Source organism: Echiichthys vipera (assembly GCF_963691815.1).
Source record: "Echiichthys vipera genome assembly, chromosome: 15".
Lineage (NCBI taxonomy): Eukaryota > Metazoa > Chordata > Actinopteri > Perciformes > Trachinidae > Echiichthys > Echiichthys vipera.
The window spans coordinates 14,956,919-14,980,962 of record NC_139840.1 but is presented as its reverse complement, the minus strand read 5'-3'; the positions used below and the strand labels follow the sequence as shown (position 1 = coordinate 14,980,962).

At 41.0% G+C, this 24,044-nt stretch overlaps 1 protein-coding gene across 1 annotated transcript; it reads left to right on the top strand.

Moving 5' to 3' along the window:
* Positions 1-6,733: 6,733 nt before the first annotated feature.
* On the top strand, positions 6,734-14,795 carry LOC310957557 (solute carrier family 12 member 9-like; the record flags this gene model as incomplete). Its single annotated transcript, XM_083928173.1, has 14 exons — positions 6,734-6,944; positions 8,274-8,408; positions 8,648-8,785; positions 8,866-8,972; positions 9,365-9,566; positions 9,743-9,850; positions 10,481-10,592; positions 10,867-11,024; positions 11,555-11,637; positions 12,488-12,612; positions 12,715-12,907; positions 12,996-13,170; positions 13,591-13,737; positions 13,855-14,795. 14 exons carry the CDS (start codon positions 6,734-6,736, stop codon positions 14,793-14,795), a joined length of 2,835 nt encoding a protein of 944 aa, XP_083784299.1.
* Between the last annotated feature and the right edge of the window lie 9,249 nt (positions 14,796-24,044).

The window sequence follows — 24,044 nt, the reverse complement described above, 5'->3', positions numbered from 1 at the left end:
GCTGCCTCTGACTGGCTGAGTGATAAAACAGTCCTGCACAAGACTGCAGCTGATTGGCTGTTGGCAAGGCAACCAGTTCAAAGTGCTGGACCACATGCACCAGAATGAACCAAGGCCCTCTGAGAGCACCAAGTGATTTTCACTCAAAAACACACAGTCACAAAAACATCATTCATAAATCTCATTATGCATGCACTTCAGGTTCATATGCACCGCCCACAACTTGTCTCACATCATCTCCCTCCCTCATAACTGAGGGTACTGTCACTGACTTAAATTTATTGTAAAGGGTACTGTGGCCCTGGCAGCAGAGGAACTGGGTGCTCTGCTGCCCCGAGCACCAGCACACTGACCCACATCTCTCCAACTCCAGAGGATTCTTTAGAAATATAAGCCACCTACCTCTGCATGGAGGTTCAGTACCATAATACAAGAGGAAAAACAACATGTCCCCTGTGACAGTGACCACAAAGATTACTGGTTTTCTTGTATCAAGAGAGCTCAACTTCTACATGATGAGAAAATGGTCACATTCGTTTCCCATAGTTGCTATTAGAATTAAGTGAATGTTTTGTTAAGTTTGGTTAATTCTAAATGAATTGCTTGCGAAGGCAGGGGTCAGAGGAATAATCTCAAGCTGTTTTTTACCTTTCATAATATTTTTTTTTATCATAGAGCTGAGAGTGACAATAATTTAGTCTGACATGCTTCAGGCATGATGTGTGCATTCTCTCCTATATATTTGACTGCAATGCATGTACAGTATTACAAGGACCTTGAGTCCTTGGTTTACAACATTATAATGTACAACCACCTGTGCCCCGTTTTGTTTTGCATGCCAAGTTTCTCAATTGTCAGTCATTCCCATTGACTTCAGCTGACAGAAAATGCTTAAACTGTCGGAAATAACCACAAAACGACAACAGGGCATCAGCAAATACCCCCAAACTCAATCAGACCTTCAATTACCATTTGCCCTTGAGCCAAATATGGACAAAGTTCAGGAGACACACAGAAGAATTAGACCCTTTGAAGAGAGAAAAGAGAGCGATCCCATCTTAGACGCATCTTACTTACGGTTTCCCCTGAGTCTGCTTTCTCTCCTCCTCGGGCTACCGATTCAAAGCCGTCAGCTGTGTCCTTCCATTGTGCCTCAGCGGAACAATGTCTGAAATGAAGGGGGCCACACAGCTACAGGTTGCAGCGCACGCACTTAATCGATGATGTGATCGGGCAGCAGGTGACTCCCGAATCAAACTTCACTCCACCGGACGAAATATCTCAGTAGATCCCAGGAACTGGCCCGTTGCTGGTGCGCAATCCACACGGCACCGCGTCAAAGTTGTCAACGCGGCGCGTAATTACCGGTTAGCGCCTCCAGTGCAGCGCGCAGCGGAGCAGGCATCTGCTGGCGGACTTTGGAGACCAGGACGATCAACAGCCAGTCGACTGAGTGCGCGGCTGCATGTGCTTGTGAAGCAAAGAAACTCTATCCAAAGATGCTACAGTCTCCTCATCGGCTCCAGTAGAGGTGGGAGGGAGACAGCGGGGTACCGGGTGTCGTGTCCGTGATGCAATGCGGGTACCGTCTGTGCCATGGCCCGCAGTTTTCTTCTTGTGTGCAGAAATCCAGGCGCTCCGCTCGTTTATGCGGAGCCGCGGCGCACATTCGTCTTAATTAACAGCGGCCGGGACAGTCTGCAGTGATAGCACGAGGCTTGGAGAAAGAAAAAGAAAAGCATGTGTCTAGTGTTCATGCCCTTGCCCCCCCCCCCCCCCCCCCCCCCCCTCATGTGACAACACACACACACACGTGCGCACACTCTTGGGAACTAATATCGGACGTCATAAGTCTTAATCATGGCACGCATAAACGCATTGGGGCACGTAGGGGCTCAGTCAATGTCCAGGCAGAGGTGATGGGGCTGAGCAGCACGTGTCTGATCTGAGGATGGATGGTGCATTCCCCCATGTTTTCTCTTATCCGTGTCTTTGACAGCTATTATACGTCCTCAGCCCCCCCCAACATGGTAATTGAATTGGAGCGTCACCTCGTCTTTCAGCTGCGCCCCCCCAGGCTACACAACCCGATGGATGATTGTATTTATCCGGGTGAAGAACGCTGGTCCACTTCTCCTTTTGGATGATAAATACAGCAAGTAAGGGGCTATTAAACGATCCTCGAAGGGGTAATCACGTTGGCAGTGATTTCACCTTGTCCTCCCTGCAAAGACTACAGGGCTATAAGAATACATGAAGCAGCTTAGTCAAAATGTAACTGTTATTACAATTACAAAAAGTCAGAAAATAAATAATCTTCGAACAATTTGGACCTGTATACGCTTTTGTTAACCTTTATGTGAACATTTCCAAGTTACTTATTAGAGACACAAACAGGCTACACACCCACTCTCCCTCTGACACAAATTTTGTGAATTATATGAACCCAAGCTGCTACCTCCATTGGCTGGAGCAAACCTTGACAAACAGTAAATACCCTCCAGCAGTAGTGACTGGATCTTATGTCAGCTGTGTAAATGAAATCTTTCACAATAATAAATCATTAACCTTTTTTGTCAGGAAGCATGCTGTCCCTCATCGCCCCCAAAGCTAACACTGGCCCAAACGAAACAAGCAAAATAGTCCCACTAACATCAATGATATGCCATTTTCAGTCTATAACATTTTATGCTGCGCAGCAGGGAAGTTGGAGCGCATCCTGCTCTCAGGCTAGATAACACTCGCACTTCCCACTGCTGAAAGAGAAGGTGGGAAATCAAGTGGTGAGAAGACAAAAAGGACGCACAGCTCCTCTACAGAGGACTCGGGGCCTTTTCCACCTAGCACATTTCTTAATGGAACAAATGTGGATTTCACAGGAGCGGCCGAGCGGGGCATGGCTTTAAGCAGTGAGTATATTGAGCATAAAAAGTTTGATTTGTGAGGGATTTAATGCACTTGTTATAAGCTGCCTTGTGGCGCCTCAGCTTCAACGTGTGTTTCTGCGTTCGTCCAGGACTCCTGCTTTTCTGTATGGTAGCCTCTGAGGTGTGGGATGTTGAGACCAAACCCATAGAATTTGTGTGTAATAAAGGCGCCAGGAGGGCTATGAATATCGTGGCAGAGATGGAGAGAGCACTGGTGAGGATATGACTGTTACACATACATTTCTCTCCCTCTCTCTTTCTCTTGTTGGGCTGATGTATCTAATCCTCCTGCCTGTCTGTTGTTACCTGTAGTCTCCCATTAGTGTGTTTCTCTGTAGTCCACCTATTTGTCTGGTTTCTGTCACCTGTCTCCTCCACGTCTCCTCGCTTGCAGAGTGACTGTAATGGCTTGAGGACCCTCTCCACACAAGTTCAGCTACCCTGTACCGAGCTTCATGTAGCAACTTGGGAAAACAAATCAGTATGTTGGCACATGTATGAGCCCAAAATCCTCTACCACAATGGTCTTCTTACTGTTGGTTTAAGTGGTTTATCTTGTCTTTAATCAATCCTCTTAAACACATTTCATTGCTTTTCTTTTCTTTCTTTTTTTCCTGTATATGTGTCTTACCACAGCACCAGGAGAAGAGAGGAGACATAATTGCATCATTGAGGCTTCTTATTGAAGGTGTGAAGGTTGTGAAGGCCCTAAGCCAGCCAGGATGTGCTGCTTCGCTACTGCAGAGCCTGGAGAACAACATCAACAATTACCTGCTCATTCTCACACACCTTCAGCTGAGTGTAAGAAGCAGTCACAGCAACAAAATACATGAAAACAAGCACAAGAAATGTTATAAATTAAGTTGCAAAGTTTCTGAATGTCTCGGATACATACAAACCATTTAAACATCTATTTCACAGTTGAGTATCTCCAAAATGCACATCAATATAGACAATGAAATGCTTTTGAAACAGCCTAGGCTTCTAACAAACGTTTGATTTTAATGTCTGCCTTTTGACCTGTAATTCACCAAATCAAAGCTAACCAAGCCCAGCCTGTCTCTGTTACTCAACACAAACAGAGCAAAGTAAAATCCATCAGTGTGTCGAGGAACATTCACTCAAAGTGAGTGAAATCATGTTGATGGGCTTTTCTCTCACTGGTTTGCATCGGATTCTGGTGCATTATCAGTTTCCTCTGGTGTGTAAATATCTGGGTTTCTGGAAATTTGGGAATAACTGTGCCCTGGGAGTGATGATGTTATGTTGACCCCGAGCCTTCCTTCCTCAGGACAGGAAGAAGATAGCAGCGCAGGCTTTCCCAGTGAGACAGTGCAAGACGGCTGTCCTGTGATCTGTGCTTTACATAATATCCTACAATTTGTGTTAATTTGTGGACTTCTGTTCCATTTCTAAAATGTGAGAAGGGTGTTATGTTGCTCCTTTTTGGTTTCATTTTCCAGCCTCCTTCTTTATTATGTTCATGTTCTTTCTGTATTATTTTTGAAACTTCATTGCTGTGTCTGTTTGGACCAGCAGGGGCCAGTGGTGAGTCCAACACTGTCTTGTGTTCCTCGAAGCACCCAGAACCTGAGAACAGTCTTGTTAAACTACAACCAACTGATCTCAGGCAAAGTGGAGCGGTTCATTGTTAACCTGGAAGCCAGATGCTTTTCCCAGTGACCACAACAACCTCAGTGGAACTATGGGGAGAGTTCAAATGGGGCCCCAGGGCAGAAAAAGAAGAATGAAAATCAACCAGCGCAAAACCGTCAGAGTTATCTGGATATTTTTCGTCCCCTTGTTGTCTCTCTCAAATTTCTAATACGCACAAAGCTTGTTTGAAGTTTGTTTTTGTATCGTGTGATGTGTAGACTCTTAAAGAGTAAAAAGAAGAAATACACCCTTATCTGCTGGTCATTAAGAGGAACTATCCCTGGAGAAGTAGAAGGGAATGAAAGGCAGCAATATGTCTGCAATTATGAGCATCATGGACAAACTAATGTATGAGCGTAAGACAGTTTTTAATATAATTCTACACAAAACAAGGGATGCTATAAATTTGGTTGTAGACCCATAGCACCAATACAATACTATAGGCAACTTCTCGAAGTCTCTACTGGATGCTAGATTATCATAATCCAAATGATTTTTCCACATCAGAGCAGGTGGTTTTCCAGTATGTCACAAGGCCAGAACCAAAAAGTGAACTACAAAAGTCTTGCAAAGTGGATGGACAACCACAGCCCATCCAGTCCCAAAACTGGTTTATATTTTAATTTCATTCTGTTGTTTATGCAAAAAGGCTTACGGCTAGACCGTCCTTGCACATTAGCTGAATTAAAAACTCAAAAACACTTATTGAAGAATAATTCAGACTGTTTTCAGGCTTTAAGTGTTTTTTTCTGGTATGAATTTAAGGAGCACATTTATTTTATTCTCGATGCACTTTTCTATTTTATCTGTTTACATTTTTATTTTAAAGGTTATCGATTTGATGTAGATGTGTGCATGTTTCTATGTATTGCTTTGTTTCAATTAAGGAAATCTACCCTATAGGTTCCCTTGTTCATTTCTGTATGTAACTAAGTACTTGTGTAATGCATCTTAGAGGGCATTTTTGCTACATTTTATATTGATACACTGTTGTTTTGTGATACAAAAACTTTCACAATGTACTGCAATAAACTCTGACTCAATACAGCCATTTATTTAATTAGCCTACTAATTATTTGGTTAGGTTTTTAGTTAGGCCAACTCATCTCATCTCATCTTCAACCGCTTATCCGGGGTCGGGTCTCGGGGGCAGCAGCTTTAGCAGGAGACCCCAAACTTCCCTTTCCCGGGCCACATTAATCAGCTCTAACTGGGGGATCCCGAGGCGTTCATTATTTGCAAATATGAACACATTTTGTAATTCAATAATTTAAAATTCAGTACATTGCATGTAGTACAGTTAAACAAGTGAATTCTTATTCTTATCACATGCTGACAGACATTTAAGCAAAAAACAAAAACAAACAAACAAAAAACAACTGAAAAGCAAACAAAACAAAGGTAAATCACAAATTTACATTTCTGTGTGTTTGGCTCAAGTGTTTCCTTCCTGTTTTCCTTTTATCAAGGGATTTCGTATATGTGTTAAATTCTCTCTTGTATACTAGGAAGTGAGGGAATGTTTCTAAATATCTGTTTTTATAAATGTATATAATCACCCCATTCATCATGTTATTTTCTTCTGAATTTCCCCTGTGGTGCCAAGAGTAATTTCCTCAGTTGTAAAGCTCGGTCCAGAAATTGTCAACCAGTTTTTTACCACCACCCGGAAACTATGTGCAACTAAACAGGTACTAAAGATAGGTTTTGTGGTTTCAATTGCCTTTTTACAAAAGGCACATGCATCTAAGTCAATATTAAATCTGTGGTGTAGAAAATCTTCAGATGGATACACCTCATTAGTTGTTTTAAAATGCACCTCTTTTGCTTTGGTTGGTATTGGGAATTTCAGGTAACCAGCTCTAAGCGAGGATCTATGAACGCATCTTAACAGCGGCGGATTAATCAGGAGAAACGAACTGATTGGATGAGCCCATTGCAGGAGGAGGAGGCGACCTATTTTTTAGCGCTAGCAACCCGTCATCATGAGACCTACCTGGGGAAGGTGAACCGGCACGGGGACGCAGAGGTTAATGGCGGCTAAACGCAGATTCGCAAGTTAGCAACTGTCACCGTAGCTACAGAAAAGACGTTAGGCTTTACTGAGCACGTGCGGTTGGAACTGGGCAGTGACCGTTAACTTTACCGCCATGTCAGAAAAGGCTCCCCTTCTACACTACCGACTCACCTGCACCGGCAGCGGGTCGGAGAAGAAAGATGAAGCCAAACATCGCGGGGCCAAGGCGGTCAGAGACGGTCGACGAACCAAGGACCAGACCGCCCGGAAGCTCGGAGTGGTGTTTGGCGTGGTCACACCAACTTTACTGTCCATGTTTAGCGTCGTTGTGTTTCTGAGAATTGGTGAGTTTATAGGAGGGCAAAACATTTGAATCTTGAATCTGGAGATATCGTCCCAAAAATAAATATATTATACAATAAATGACATCTTTTGAAAAAAAAAGGCCTTTCCGGTTCGATTTGAATCGGATCGGCGTTTGGGTCTAAACTGCATGCCTCTGAATTACTTGTTTGAATCTTAATAAAATACAAATTTAACTTAGTTACCATGACGCAAAAAAAGTCATCTTTGTATTATTCATGATTGTCTGACATGCTTTTTCATAGCTAACATTCTTAGCCTTATAAATGTAGATTCATTTGTTGATTATCTTTTTTTTTTTTTATTATGAATGAATAACATAATTAACATCCGCTAGTTAAAGGGAGACACTCCAGGCAAAGCATCATTTGGTCAATTTCGGGCTATTCTGCTTGCTTTACATGCCTTCTTTCAGACTGGTGGAAAGAAAATATCCAAAATACACATTGAGGGGTTTATTTTACTACTCTTTGTCTTTTTGTGTCTCCACATTTCTCCTAAATTCACCAAAAGTTAGCATCCGATAAGGCCTCATTTTAATATTTAAACATAACATTTCAGAAACTTGTAATATAATGAAGTTGGAAGTATAACGTTGATATCTTAACATTTTTGCCCTATTCACCTGTGAGGCTTTTTACAGGGTTTTACACTCAATACATATCTTTTAAAGGCCATTATCTCAAAATGAGTTTTTCCTCACTGAGCCAGAACTCTCCACTTGGCAGCACTTGCATACACTGACATTTCCAGTTTCATTCCCATCTACAGTATCGAGAGTTCATACAGTGGGCTTTGTTCGATTTATACATTTTATTCCTAAAACATAGCATGTTTTTTTTGTTTTTCTAAGGCTTCTGCTAGTGTTTTCTGATTTATGGTATGAATGATAGAGATATCCAAAATCCCTTTTGACTCCGATATATTTCAGCTTTTGAAACAAGATTTTTTTTTTAACCTGGCTTTATCCAATGTTCCTATTTCTGTTCTGATAATGTATGCGAATTAGTGCATTACTCATAAGTTAATACATCATTTGCATATTTAAACAGAGCATTTCAGAAAACTTGTAATACAAAATATATTTGTCTGTCAGTAATCTACTGGGGACACTATTCACCTGTAATGTCCCCCCCTAATAAAATGTGAAATATGCACAATAGTTTCCCTGAGCCCTTGGTGACCTCTTCAGTCCAAAATCTAAAGACAGGGAAGAGCAGCAAATTGTTTGTTCAGTCAAAAGTAATGCTACATGCCTGAGGTGAACATTAGGCTACATTATGAATAAGATTTCCCCCTACATCTTGCAGGATTTGTTGTGGGTCAAGCAGGACTCTACCAGGCCATTGCCATGTTCCTAGTTGCCTACTTCATCATCACGATGACTGTGCTTTCCATCTGCGCCATCTCCACCAATGGGGCTTTAGATGCCGGAGGTGCCTACTGTATCCTTTACTGCTGAGAGAGACTTGTCCTGCAGCTTAAAAGCCTCGCCTGTGTTTCTGTTTGTGATTTAGCCTGACCACAGACTAATGGATTGAGATAAATATGTCTCCGTTCTTTACTTTTCTCCATGTTTTGCTCTTGTTCACGGATGGCACAGGTTCCCTCTTGGTGTATTATGTTTCGTCTTAGTTTACATTTATAAATCTGGAGTGAGAAGTCCCTCAACTTGGATCCCCAGACATGATCAGCCGAGCCCTGGGTCCAGAGTTTGGCGGCAGCATTGGGATCATGTTTTTCTTTGCCAATGTGTGCGGCAGTGCTCTCTATGTTTTGGGTTTAGTCGAGGCCATCATGTCTACATTTGGCATCCCAGAAGGTAAGACACATAAGGACATGGTGGGACATCTTGGTATGCGAGTGTATTGATGTATTATCAGTCCTGTTTTTGTCCCTCAGAAGGTGCTACGACTGCTGCAGGTGTCCATCAGGTGTTGCCCTCAGGATACTGGTGGTCTCTGCTCTATGGCACTGCCCTGCTCTCCCTGTGTTTAATTGTTTGCTTGGTGAGACTTTGTTGTTTTCATTTTCATCTGTCAGTCTATCTTATACAAACGGAAGGAATTTTGTGATTTTTATTTCTTTTCGAAAGTGTATTTTTTGCTAAATACACAACCATTCAGAATGAATAAACTCTTAAGTTTAAGGGCTGGCACCCTTTAAAGGCTTTATTGCTGATTGCATTGCACAATGTAAAATTACTGGATGATGACTTCAAAACTTGAGAAAGCTTATTGTGCTTTTGTTTGAATTAAACTTTTATTAAAAATGTAAAAGACAAGTAAAGTTTGTCAGTAACAGGCCACAAATAATTCGAATTTAAAAAAGCTGACAGTCTTCAGAGCATGTCTAAGCTTAATACGTTGTCTTGTGTATATAAACTTCCTTGTCATTACAGGTTGGAGCCCACATCTACGCCAAAGCGACTTTTATTATAGTCATCATTGTGATATCGGTTTTGGCTACTATCTTCATCAATTTTTTCATTATGGGGCCCACTGTGGTAATTCTGCCAAATACTTCTGGTCTAAACAGTACTAGCATGAGCACTGCCAATTTTACTGGCTTCCAGCTCCACACCTTGGAGGGTAACCTATTGCGTAAGTATCAGACATGTTACTGAATCTTAAACTGATTTTAAAAATGTTGAACCTGTATGTAAAGAAGCATCCATTATAATATTAGCTGTGATTTGTTAATTCAGGACTGATTATTTAAGCAGACGACGTAACATGTTTCATGTATGAGTGATCAAGCCTCCTGTCACTTATTCTAGCCAATTACACAGAAGACTACACCACTGGTGCCATGATGAGTTTTGCCACAGTGTTTGCCGTCATGTTTAATGGCTGCACTGGGATCATGGCAGGCTCCAACATGTCAGGTAAGATGGTGTAAAAATAACTCTATATATATAACTTACTATAATATATTGTTAAAGAGCAAAGAAATGGTCCTTTTTCCTAGCTACGTGTCACTTCAAAAAAGAAGGAAGCTATAGCTTTGCCCCAATTCAGGGGCTGGATTCTGCGACAATCACAGAAGATGAAACCCACGAAGTCCTTCACAGGGCTTGCCTAAAAACTTAAGGGTTCATTCATCCTAATTAATAGTAAAGTTGGCAAAATAATTGGAAAATGGGACAGGTTTCAGAATAGTTTACAGTATTAATTTGAATTTCCCCTTGCATTACTGTATGAGGGGTGAATTTTTATACAACTCGTCTGTTTGAATTATATTAAGGCTTAAAGTTATGTTTAATTAAGGGCATGGCCGCTTTGAGTGATAGGTGGATGCAGTTTCAGGTGGTGAGCATAGACTGTAAGAAAATAAGTTACGTTTCTCAGCAACATTTGGAGAGGAGCCCTTTAACAACCAAATAAGGTAGGTCTAGAAGTCATGATTTGGTGGATCCAGCCCCTGATTTTAGACATGGTACATGGGGAAAGGGTGAACTTTCTATTTAATAGATTTGGTTTTGTGGAAGTGTCAACTTCTGTCATGTGTATTCAAGGTGACCTGAAAAACCCCAGCTATTCCATCCCAAGAGGAACGCTTGCAGCTGTTGTTACAACGTTCATCACCTACAATCTGCTTAGTCTGCTGACAGCATGGTCCTGTGACCGGTCAGACACGCACGCACGCACACACACACACACACACATGCACACACACTTATCTGTTGGCACTTTTTTAAGTTTTTGCAATCAAGCACTTTCACTTTTGCATATTTTTCATTTTTTTTAAGAGATGCAGTATTTCATTTGTACTTTAAGATTTTACTTGGATGTGTTTTGTTTGTACATGTCAAGTGATTTAAAATGTATCATTTACATTTGATTTGCTTGCTTAATTATTTTTGACTCAATCATATTTGGTAATTGTATCCGTTATCCTTAGTCACCTTCTCCAAAGAGACTACAGTTTCCTCGGAGACATCAATATATGGCCGCCCCTGGTGACAATTGGGATTTATTCCTCCACCATATCTGCTGCCATGAGTAACTTGATAGGAGCCTCCAGGATCCTGTATGCCCTGTCCAAAGACAACCTGTTTGGTGAGATTCTTGAAAATGTGTCCTGCCCAATGTTCGCCTTTTTTTTCCTGTTGTCCCTAATATTAGGAATAACATACCAAAGAGCATAAATGTATTATTGTTTTATTAGCATTAAGCAGATGTAGCCTCTAAACATTTCTATAGTGAGAAGGATTTAAATACAAATAATCAGGGCTAAATGGTATATAAAGTAAGTCTAAGTATATGAAAGCATAACCAACTCAAGCTGGTCTTTAATAAAGCTGAGTCAACATTTTTAATAATCTGCCATCTGTTGAAAAAGGGCCATCCATCTCAAATGTGAGAAATTGACACTTGTTATTAATTTCTCCTTTTCTAAGTGGAGGCATGTTCATTTGGAAAGCATCGTTTGACAACAGATGGCTAGCAGTGTTGACTCTCGAAAAGAAAAATCCTCTCATTGTGTGTTTGGCTGTTACGAGTGCAGGATGACTCAGTTGTTTATCTGATTTAGCACCATGAGCAATACCAGTGGCTTTTGCTTTTGTTATTGTTTTAAATCTCTACAGGTGGTGTCCTGGCTTTGGCGAGGAAAACGTCTCGGAGTGGGAACCCCTGGGCCTCTGTGCTTGTCTCCTGGTTGCTTGTACAGGTGACAGTTTTCCTCTGTGCATAAAGTTGTGAGTGACTGCTTAAGCTCTGCCGAAGCTCAAACGGAGTCAATCCCTTCCCGTTGCTTGTTAGATTAGTGACCTATTTCACAACTTTGCCCTGTGAAATGACTTTTCAGCCACCCACCAAACGAATATGTGTACCAGTACGCATTGACAGCTACCCCATAAACCCTTATTATTGGCAGTAAAGGGCAGGTCAAATAATATAGGATGAAATATTAGTCTTTTACATCCTATTTTTAATTATTGTTTCCATTTTTTTTTCTGCTTCTAATTTGTAAAAGTAACAAGTGGTGTCCATTTCAGTAATGTGAAACGTATCATCCGCAGTTGTTTGCATTACATCACCACTAAAATACCGTATATTGCCACTGCTGCCTTGGGAGGAAGGTAGATAGATTAGCAGCATTTCATAGATAACTGTCCGATTTGTATCTGCCGGTCCTTCACATACCACTCTACAGATATGTTTTGGCTGACCATTTGTCAAATAAAGAGCATTTTAAAAGGTTTTGTCAGGGAGACTGAGCAGAGGACTTTCCTCTTACACTAGTAAGTGAATTCCCTATTTCACTACCATGTCACTTAGCATCACCGTATTACCTAGATAGCAAGGTTTGATGTACTGTATTTCGAAGTCAAGGGTATGTATAATAAAGCTATTTATTGTGTGTGCGCGCTTGCGCGTGTGTGACTATTTATTTGTCACATTTTAATTATCCATGTTTAAAACTCATAGCTATAACCTGAATTAGTTCCAAGCAGCCCAAAATTCAAAATGCTGATTAGATATGTAAGCCAAATTAATGTTTTTTATCCTTCCACTAGGTGGTGCTGTTTGCCGGTAAATTGAACACCATTGCTGGTATTGTAACTATCTTCTTCTTGTTGGTCTATGCTGCCGTGAACCTGGCCTGTTTGGCTCTTGAATGGGCTTCTGCACCAAACTTCAGGTACAGTACAGGATATTGACAAGCTTTCTGTTTCGGATTTCATTTCACAGCTTGTGTTTGAAAAGGTCATTTTCATTCCATATGCTCTCTCTTTTTGTCTAGACCCTCATTCCGTTGTTTTACATGGCATACATGCATTCTGGGCATTCTTGGCTGTCTGATCATGATGTTCCTGATCAGTGCCATTTATGCATTTGCCAGCATAGCCTTTATGCTGCTGCTATTGATGCTTATTCACTACCTCGGTCCCATCAGCAACTGGGGCTACATCAGCCAGGCTCTCATCTTCCACCAGGTGTCACAAACAAGCCATCTCTCACTGTAGCAAGAATAGGATGCCTGTTTGCATGAATAACTACATCATCACATCTTTATTCACACAGGTGCGCAAGTACCTGTTGATGTTGGATGTACGTAAGGACCATGTGAAGTTCTGGCGGCCCCAGCTGCTGCTGATGGTGGCAAACCCTCGCAGCTGTACAGGTCTCGTGACTTTCATTAATGACCTGAAGAAGAGTGGCCTCTATGTACTGGGACATGTAAAGCTGGGTTTACTGGGTAAGTTAGTATTGCGTATATCCTATTGTACTAAACCCAAAATGAAAGTTTTAAATATTGAACACTAGGCAGCTGAAGGCTTAAAGGTACCTGTGTTAACATTAGTAGGAACAGCAGCCTTGGTAAGCTTGAATTCATATCAATTGCAATGAATTCTAATGCTGACAAGTTTCCACGGTGAGGGGGAAAGTTGTCAAAATGTACATATAAACTTCTTAACCCTCATGCAGTGTAAGCCCCATCTCTTAGTATGCTCCAGTAAGTGGTACTTTCACCAAAATACACCGCAGCCTTTTTGTTGTTTACACAGGGAGCTATTGGTAACTGTTCAATTGCAACAAACACATGCTGCCCTTGAAGGAATGCGATGGTTAGCTTTCCCACATTTGACAATTTGTGTGTCTTTGTGTTATTCTGCAGATGGGTTGCCCTATGATCCTCTGCAGAGTCGTTATGATTCCTGGCTGTCTCTAGTGGACCATCTAAACATCAAGGCATTTGTCAACCTCACCTTGGCAGACTCTGTCCGGCGTGGAGTTCAGAACCTGCTTTTCATAACTGGCTTTGGTATGCAAATTTACAGTTCTGCTGTATGATGATGTTAATTTTCATCATTGATTATGTGTAACTAACGTTACAGTTCTTTTTCCAAAACAAGCATTTGTTTCATCTGTTTGTATCTAGGTGGAATGAGGCCAAACACCCTTGTCTTGGGCTTCTATGATGACTGCACCCCTCAAGACCACCTCCAAGATAAAATTATCTTGTCTACAGGCTACGGCCTGGATTCAGTGACTCCATCCATAGACCCCCAAGAGCAACGGTCTCCCTTTTTCCCTAATGTGCGCGGTGCTGAGGAACTCAAAGACCTTCAGGAAGAGGAATATGTGTCAATCATTACTGATGCTATAAAAATGGGGAAGAATGTGACACTGGCTCGTTACTTTAACCAGTTCAACAGAGAAGCAATTTTGGGGTCAGGAAGAAAGATCAGGGGCCACCGTAACATGATGGGGCCATTCGTTGATGTGTGGCCTTTGAATCTGTTTTGGCCTGACAGCCACAGTTATGTCGACATCTGCTCACTGTTCCTACTGCAGTTGGCCTGCGTGCTTCAAGAAAACCGTGCCTGGAGTCAGGCAAGACTCCGCCTCTTCCTGTGTATGGAGGCTGGTTGCAGTCTGAAGGAAAAGGAGGAGAAGAAGCTCCGGTTAATGCTAAAGGAGTTAAGGATTTCAGCTCAGGTGGAGATGGTTGCATGGGACCAGGTGGTGGCATTGCACTGGCAGAGACAAGGAGGAAGAGAGACAGGGAATCTGGTAGAGTCTGCACAGAATGAGAGGAGAGAGAGACCAGAGGAAGAGGACACTGAGAAAAAAGATGATATCCAAATGCTTCCCAATAATGCTGCTCAGCTGACAGATGAGTACATCTGGGCTGTGAACAGTCTGATCCACAGACATGGTGCCCCACAGCCTGCTGTGCGTTTCCTGTATTTGCCCCGGCCACCAGCAGACACAAGTCTTTACCGTGCCTACTTGCACCAGGTGGACGTGTTGAGTCGAGACCTTGGCCCAACATTGCTCATTCATGGGGTAACTCCTGTGGTCACTACTGACCTCTAAAATGTGACTATCATCTCTTAATCCATAAACAACCCTGGCCTGGTGTTGACTCTGCCTGTTTCCCCCATTTTATTCATCAGGTATTTAAATGCTAACTATAACATTTGTCCTGACACCATAACAAACTGGAAAATTGATTTATCAACCTCAGGTTTACTTCTGTTGGATATTAAAATTGAGTGTTTAAGGCTGACTTGGAGATGGGGCTCTAGTCCCTTTTAGAAATGTATAATTTGCACATTTTGTGTGGTGAAAGGAGTGAATGTCTATGTCCTTGCACCTCCCTTATCGTTAAAATCAAAAGCATATTAGGCCCGTTCTCTGGCCCATGCATTTGTTTAAAATACTGTTGCCACACGGGGACTGCTCTTGAACATTGTGAACTGACTTTTTGTATGTGTTAATAGAAAACTGAATTAAATAAATTGTTGTATTATCTCTGTAAATCTACAGTTTTATTTTAAAAGGAGAAAATAACGTTTCACTACTAACCAATTGCAAATGTGTTCTTAATCCATTTGTCTAATTTGGTCTATTTAGAGCAACATTTCAGATACACTTGAGCCTTAGCTGTTGACTGCCTGCAGAGGGCAATATCTGCCCAGTATCATGGCTGTGCTGTTGTGCTTTACCAAGTCTGCTTCTACTAGGCTGTTGGTGTATTGTAGTAATAGTGCTAATGTCAGTTGATCCATATGAATGATCTGTACTTTGTGAACATTTAGGCTAATGTGGTTTCTCAAACTAGCAGCATCACCATCACTGACTGGCTCCAGTGCTAGAATAAATAATATCTAAATCTCAGAATTTAAATGTTTTCAAGGTGATGAGAGGCCACAGATGTGTTTGTGTCACATTGGCACAAAGTTATTTAAAAGAGCAATTTCTTCCAAGTATGTGCGGCTGCTTCCTGTTACAACTCCAAAGGAGCATCAATTATCCTATTGTTAATACAATCAAAAGATCTACATGTCAATGGCTGGATTTGAGTTAAATTTGGTGAGCACATCATATTGACACAAGAAAAAGAAACTTGCAGGTATAACAAAGACTCAGTAAAAGTGCCACGCTCCTTTCATAAAACTTAATCTCTACATTGCCTTCCCATTCCCAGAATTTGAAGTCCATGCATCTGTGATATTTCCACGGGGTCCAGCACTTGGATTTCAGTGGATATTGGGATGGGGCATATGCACACACCGAACATTATCATTAGGGACATATCTTGAATTACATCACTACTACACCCTTCAGTTCTGTAGAGAGAGTATCTGTTATTTCATTTTAATGAATTGAAAACTACCTGAATGATACACTGGTTATCAAATATGGAGAACAAATTATTAATACTTGATTTATTCTAAAATACTGTATGTCACTAGTTTTTGACACTGCTCTGGTTTTATCTTGGTCGATTCTTGCAGTCCGTCCATAGTAGTGGATTTCTTAGCCTTTACTTTGTTGCCAATGATTTTCCAGAGATTCACTATGGGGTTTATATCTGGGCTGGCCATTTCATTGTCTCAATATTCTTAGCTTAAAGGAACTGCATAAGCTGTTTTGCGGTGTGACGGGGGTATTATCTTGCATGGAAATTGCAGCTAATTGGGAGACATTTGTATTAAAGGTATTGCATGTTGCCAGAGGAGGTTCACATGCATTCACCCTGCCATGTAGTTGTACAAGAGGCCCAACTCCTGCTGTAGAAAACATCCCCCAAACCATGACACTTTTTTGGATCTGATGAGAAACATTATTTTCGGTGTCTCACTGGGAAAGACTGAACCCCAATTGTCTAAAGAAGTCTTTTAAATTTGGAGGACGTGTCGGAGTCCAGATCTAAACCCCATAGAGAATCTCTGGAAAATCCTTGGCAAATAAGTAATGGCTGAGAAACTCACTCCAGTTACCGAAGTGTGGAAGAGACTGAAGAAGAATAGACCAAGATCAAAGCAGAGCAGTGTGAGAAACTAGTGATGTCTAGTGGCCTCCCCACCGCCTATTCATTTCTGAATCATATAGCCCTCAGAAAATGATTACTGTTCTCTAATTTTGCTCAGTTTTTTATTTTCACAAAATAAAAGTTTTTGTGGAAGTGCCTGAACATGCTAGTGCAGCAGTGGTATAGCCACTATGGATATTCAAATTCTGAGCAATAAAAAATAACAGTATATTAGAATAAATCAAGTATTGATAATTTGTTCTCTAATTTTGATCTCCAGTGTAGGAACTGTGTGGTGGGCGATGGTGACACTGTACCTGCTGATGGAAAACCAACGCCATCTGTGTCACGTTTGGGTCCTGTTAGTCTGCAGATAGGTGTACTGACACCCGCCTATTCGTCCCTGACAGCCTGCATGTTGGAAGGAATGTGTTTACAGATGGAGGCAGATTGGGCAATAAGTACTATAAAGACAGGTTCAGTCGAGCAGGAAACATGGGCATTTAGGGGCCCTTTCCCCCTTACCTTAAGGGAACATCAATGTCGACCTTGGAGGAAAAACAATGTCTCTCATGCACTTCTCTACCACGTGCCGGAAGCTGAAGCAGGAATAGTTAAAAGTCAGAACCGGAAAATTGAAAAAACAACTAAAGAAAACTAAATGAGCAAATGGGGAGAGAAGACCAAATGTTTGCCATCTAGAAAAAAACGCCCCCCATTGATCTCTTTATCAAACAATTGAGGACTAGCTGATCAGATGTACCTCATTCAAAACCACCCTTGCTTTTGTTTTACAAGATGGATTACATTAATTTACTGTGCCCATTTAATTCAAAAGTGCTTTGAAATGGTAATCATGCGTCGTCGTCATTGGAAAAAAGAATTGAAGTACAGCTTTGAGATGTGAAAAGGTGCTTGTAGCCTGCTTACTATGTAGTCTGTGACGTAGAGAGAGAGAGTGACTGTGGACTGTCAGAGCAGACAGGTGTTGGCGGTTCGAGCAGAGGGGAAATTAGCAGTAGAGTTGTTGTGCAGAAATGTAGAGTGTGTACGTTTAAGTTTGTCTCTGAATAAACATTATGGCTCCTTGAGAACATGTAAAGTGGAGGGATGACATTTATTAACCATACCTATTTAAATCAAAATTCCTTTGAAATAGTACCCATCTATCATCATCATTGGAAAAAAGGAGTTGAAGTGCAATTTAAGGTGTAAAGTGGTGCTTGTAGCCTGCTGACTAATATATGTAATTTCCGATTGCCATGCTGGGAGTGAGATCCTCTTCAACTCTGGACATGGAAATGATTCTGATCTGCATGGTATTAGCTTCCACTGCTCTACAGGAGGAATCATATGTTCTTAGGGTCATATAGGAAATGAGTCCCAAAAATGAGTCAAGATTGGAATCCCTTTGTAAGTAATGACCAAAACACTAGTATCACAACATTACTCTGATTTAGAGGAATAATAAAACACTGTTCTGAGCTACTGGTCTTTGGGGATCATTCAGTACCTTGAGAACACTGTGGCAGAAAAAAATCTCCTAATTTGGCCTCAGGATTTCTGTATTTCGCCCTTTTACATCCCTTGAGTAAAATGCCTTGTAATATAAGGATATATGATTTTATTGGCATGAGTAGGATGGGCATTTAACCAAACCATTCAGCCGCCATTGCATCATAGACTATGATTATCTCTTAAGATAAAGCTTTTCTATTCACCATTAGTTCCCATAAAACAACGTCTTGGTAGTTAATTTAACTACCCTGTAATGTTTGTCATAGTGTTCATACTGAAAATGACTGCCCAATTTTAAGATAGCGAGGCATAAAAATGGGAGTGTTTGCTCAATTGACAAGTGTCTTAATTTGGATTTTCTTGCTCCTTGACTGACAAAACATTGGTGAGCAGTAAACCTGATACCATCTTCATACTTCCACTTTCTACAGTGATGGCTAATGCAATTTATCATTGACAATCAGGTTTGATGTCGGTGGCCAATAGCTACAATGTACTATTTGACGAAGAGACAACGCCATCTGCGTCATACGTCATGTTTGCGGCATAATTCCACGAGTTCCCATAAAGGAGTGTTGCCACCCGCCTACATATCACTGACAAACTGCATGTGGGCGGAAGTGTTTTCACAGATGGAGGCAGTCTGTGCTCCAAGTGCTATAAAGGGATACTGTGTTCACAAAGATAAAATATAAAGGGCTTGATACAGCATACTACAGTCCAACACACTTAGCACACAAAAAAATCTGTCCATATTATCTCTACAGCTATGGGTGTCAGTATGAGGGTGATCCGTCCATGGCAGCAAGATGAATCACTTCCGACTGATCGGCTGTGGGATGGAGAGTTGCTGATGTATGAAAAGCATTAAGCACTATCTGGCCCTTTTATCAGGCTGGCACTTGTGTTGAGTAATACCAACCAGTCAGTTTTTTTAAGTGGGGGATACATTAATTCATCCTTGACTAATAGTGGGCATTAATGCAAGTGCTATATCTTCAATAAAAATCGACACTGTGTCTGAAAATTCTCAATTGAAGGCAACTGAATTGGCATCAGCCTCGATGGATTATATTAAATAGATTATGACATTTTAAACACAGAGAATTAGTTTCTGACAGATTTTGTCTCTGCCTTATCTGTTCGGCCTTATTTGTAAGGGATATAAGACCCCAAACAGACACGTGAGACACATTTTAATATTCTCATGAACCCAAATATAAACAGTTCTTTATCCAACAGTAGGAGGCAGAGAAATTTGAAAGCTATTGTTTTTTGTTTATTTGTTTTTCTGACACCATCTAACTGTACCTTTTTAAAAATGGCTAAAATAATACCTTTTAACATGCCACTGAAGCACCATAATTTGATTTCCACTGACTATCAGTTACAACTGCAAAGATTAATGCCCTATACATCGACTTACTGTGGATACGAGAACAAGAGTGCTAATGACGTGTCTGTCTTATAAAGAAAAATGTCATTACCTCAGTACCCGTATGGTGGCCATCATAAAAAAGTTTAACCTTATGGAATCGCATGAAGAGCTGAACATTTGTGTGATTCAAACTTTCTCAAAGCTGTAGCTATAGAGCTCAACATAGTTGTTCCATATGTGAAAATGTAATTATTAGCCTGATGTTTTAACCATCAAAGGTAGACTTACCATGAGCTAAGCAGCCGGACCAGACTCTAAATCTCTCTCCACCCTGAAGTACTGCGCGGATCAGTTGTCTCTGGTGTGACATTTTAAAGACTTCCACCATCATTCCTGTCCCCAAAATGGACATACATTTTGGGGACAGGGATGTCATTTGAGCCTTGTTCTGTCTCACTTCAAAACCCTCTCTGACCCACTCCGGGACCACCTGCAGTTTGCCTACAGAGGCAATAGGTCTGTAAACAAGGCAGTCAACATGACTCTTCATTTCAGTCTACTCAAGGACCTACGTCAGGATCCTGTTTGTGGAATTCAGCTCTGCTTTTATCAACATCATCCTGGTGCTGCTGCCGCTAGACAAGCTCTTCTAGCTGCACCATCCCAGCCTGCAGGTGGTTCACAAATTTCCTGTCTGAAAGAAAGCAGAACATGAAGCTCGAGAAGATTTTCTCTGACTTCCGGGCCATCATTTTCATTACTAAATAACTGCTTTTTAAAGAAAATATATTGTTAATAAAACAGTCAATTCTAAACAGTATTAGAATGTATTTGTATTTTAGCCTAAATATAACTAAATGTTTCTTTAGCAGCAGCAGTAAAGTTCACAACTTACTATATAAACTTAATCGCTCACAGGAAACAAATCTAAAATGACTGCAAAATAATTGCTCACCAAATTTCCTGACGTTTATGGTTGAATGTGGGCATGTATAAGGGAATATTGCCTGCATGTGTGCATATGCACGATAATATAAATCAGATTTTTTTTATTTCCTCACATTTAATTTGCACAAGTACACTTGTCAGAATGGGTCCTATGCCCCATCCCCCTGTGTGACTCCTCAGTTGACACTGTGGAGTCTTTCCGCTTCTTGGGCTTAGTCATCTCCCAGAAGAGCTGAACATCACCTGCACCGATGATGTTGCACCACCATTATCCAGTCAATACTCACCGCCTTCATTGCCGTCTGGTACACTGCTGCTACTGCCAAGGACAAGGTTAGACTGCAGCGTATCGATTGCTCTGCTGAGGAGGTGATTGCCCCCCACCCATAGACACATTCTCTAGTGCACATCCCCTCATCAGTATTTTTGCAAATCCTGCCCGAAACATATACAGCTTTTCTGTAGACAGAATTCATCTTTCAGTTGGATGGCTTAAAACTCATTATTTCTGAAAATTCAATGGAATCACTGAATTGGGATAATCATTTACGGAACCAAAAAGTGGGCCGCCACTATTGAGCTCTACGCTGCCGCTCAGTGAAGAAATCTTTTTTCATTTTCTGTTTTAAAATCTGTTTTACAAAATCTGTTAATAACAGTCCTCCCATCTCCCTGTTTGGTGTGATTTGATGATGTTTTTCCCCATTTAGCTTTCTGTTCTGCTTTGACAGCCACAAGTGATATAATGTAACACAGGCATAATGCTGCCGTACCCTTAAATAATTAACCAGGCAGGCAACGTAGCTACGTAACCTTGAGCTCTCTTACAGATTAACCAAGTTTGAGTGTCCATGATGCACAAACCTGGATTAATGTTTGCGTTCTTGTCATTGTGTAATGAGCTTTGAATCACTGGTGTCCCCAATCATGAGTTTAGTGTGTCAAGATCCAGCAATATGTTTCTTATTCAGAATCTGTCCATTTTCTTTAATTGTGTCATTAATCTGGCTCTTTAAAGAGACATCTGCAGTTTCAAATAAACTTAAAGCTACATTACTTGTCACCACTGAAATGTAAAATAGAAAGAGTGGGAGATAGCAGCAGTCCATCTCAGAGGTCTTCTTATATCTGTAGCCTGATGTGAAAGTATTCTGGCAGCAGTCTCTGCATCTCTACCAGTGACGTAGTTTAAACTGTTGTGGAAATAGCACCACTTCATGTGAGAGTGGGAGGAAGACTGCAGACTTTTTTTAATCCTGTGGGAGTGAACGATTCTTCCTCCTACCACAACCTCCATATATCAAGTTAATTGTGGACTAATGACACCACAGATTTTACCATGTACCATATAGTCTGACTCACCGGATGTAGAGTGTTGGTATAAGCCGGCCATTGGCTGCCTATTTCCGACGGAAGGTCTGGCAAAAGTCTGGAAGAAGCCTGAGACAGCCCACAAAGGGCTGTTGGATCCAGAACTTCTCCCCCCTAAACTGTAAAAATGGTCTATAAACTAACTAAGAAACACAGCCACAAAAACTGGACTACCAGACCCACATCCTCAAAAAACATAAACAGAATAAAACAGCAAAAGGGTCAATATATAGACAGATGACTGAGTGCTGCATAGTTAATATGTGCTTTTTGTGACAATATTCCAAATTGCCTTGCCTTCACACAAATTGCTAAACTGCTGGATTCTTTAATCACATATGATTCCTGGCAGTGGTGCAGATCTGATGTCAGGATTAGGGGGGGACAGCAAAGGTGATTATTTATTTATTTATTTTAGGGTTACCTTTCTTCTTTATTTACCCAAAACAGCCAACAGCGTATTACTGCTTACTTAACTGTTATATTAGTAAATCATCATTTTGAGGGTCTCAGGCATGTAACATCTACTCACCCCCAGTTCTTCTCACCATCTTCTTTTTTTTCCCAGTGCATGGGACTACTTTATGCATGATTCATAGATATGGATAAATATCAGAATATGAAGCTCCCTTTTTTTAATGCCTGCTGAGTTTCTCTGTGTAAGAAACTCCCGTTCATGTGAATTGTAGTGGAGGAGACCAGAGATGGAATGTGGAATATGAAATATATTTGTCAAATATTATTTTTTCCACCATTTCTATCATTTCTTTTTAGAAATATAAATGGGGGGGCATGTTTTTTAAAAATGGGGGGGGGGGGGGTGCATGCACACTACACCCCCTCATCATGGGGATGCCCTCCTTTACATAGAGGCCTTGACAAATACAAGAACTGCTGAGCTGATTTGCGTCACTTTCACACTAACCAGGCATCAAAGAAGGTAAACACTTATGTTTCATCATCATGTCTCATCGTGTTTTTGAGTCATTAATGCTTTTCATGGAAGTTGTTAATCCTAGCACAGTTTAATATAAGAATGTCTGCGTCACTGACTGCGTAAGCGTGGATAGGCTGTAGTGACTTGTTTCTAGGGACATTCATTCACAGTCCAGCTAACAGCAATGCTACTTAACAATGCTATAAAATGTATCTGACTATCCTTCTAATCATCTCACATAAACGTGTGAGGATGTGACTGAGGTTTGGGAGTCTAAACAAAGCACATACTACTCATTTTTGGCTGCATATGGTACACACTTATCACATTTTCTCGTTGCATTGGCTCAGACTGACACAGAGCCACATGCAACCAGTACCAGTCAAGACCGTCTGGTTCCTTCTGCCATCTGGTGCTGGTCTGAAACAGACTCTGTTCCATCTGTCGGCCCAGATATCGATGAAGGAATCTAGTCAGCAGCCATTTTGATTAGCTCATTTTTTTTTAGGTTTGTTTCAGCGTTTAGGAATCATATTATTTTTATTCATAATAAATAATTAATAATGTGCAGAAAAAACCACTCCTCAATTTGGCCAGATCTTTTCCAAGGTGCTGGAAGCATAAATAAACCAAAACGCTAGAACGTAAGCCAATTTATATGTCAACTTTCAGTCTAATCAGACCCTCTTCAGAGCCTACATCATACATACTGTACAAACATTATTATATGAATACTAAATAGCCAAAAAAGATTTTAAATGTATGCAGTGTATTGCTTAATTGGACTCAATTGACTAACCCACCCATAAAATCACACATGTTCAGAACTTTCTTCATGGCTTTTGTCAAATTATAACAAGGCAATTTTTGCACAAGCAATGATGAGTCTTACAGCTGACGCTTTTCCATTAATCTCTGCCATGTCTCAACATTAAGTTGATGCAATATTACAGGCCTCTCTGTGTGGGAAGGTTGTTAGCATGTGTCTCGTCCCGTGTCTGTTGATTTCCTTCACGTGCTCTTGTATCCTCATACAGTCCAGAAATGAAGGTTGATTGAAGACTCAAAATTGCCTGTCGTCTTGTGTGTGACTGTAAATGTGGTTATTGATCTGCATCTGTTAGCCCTACAATAGACTGCAGACCTGTCCATGCT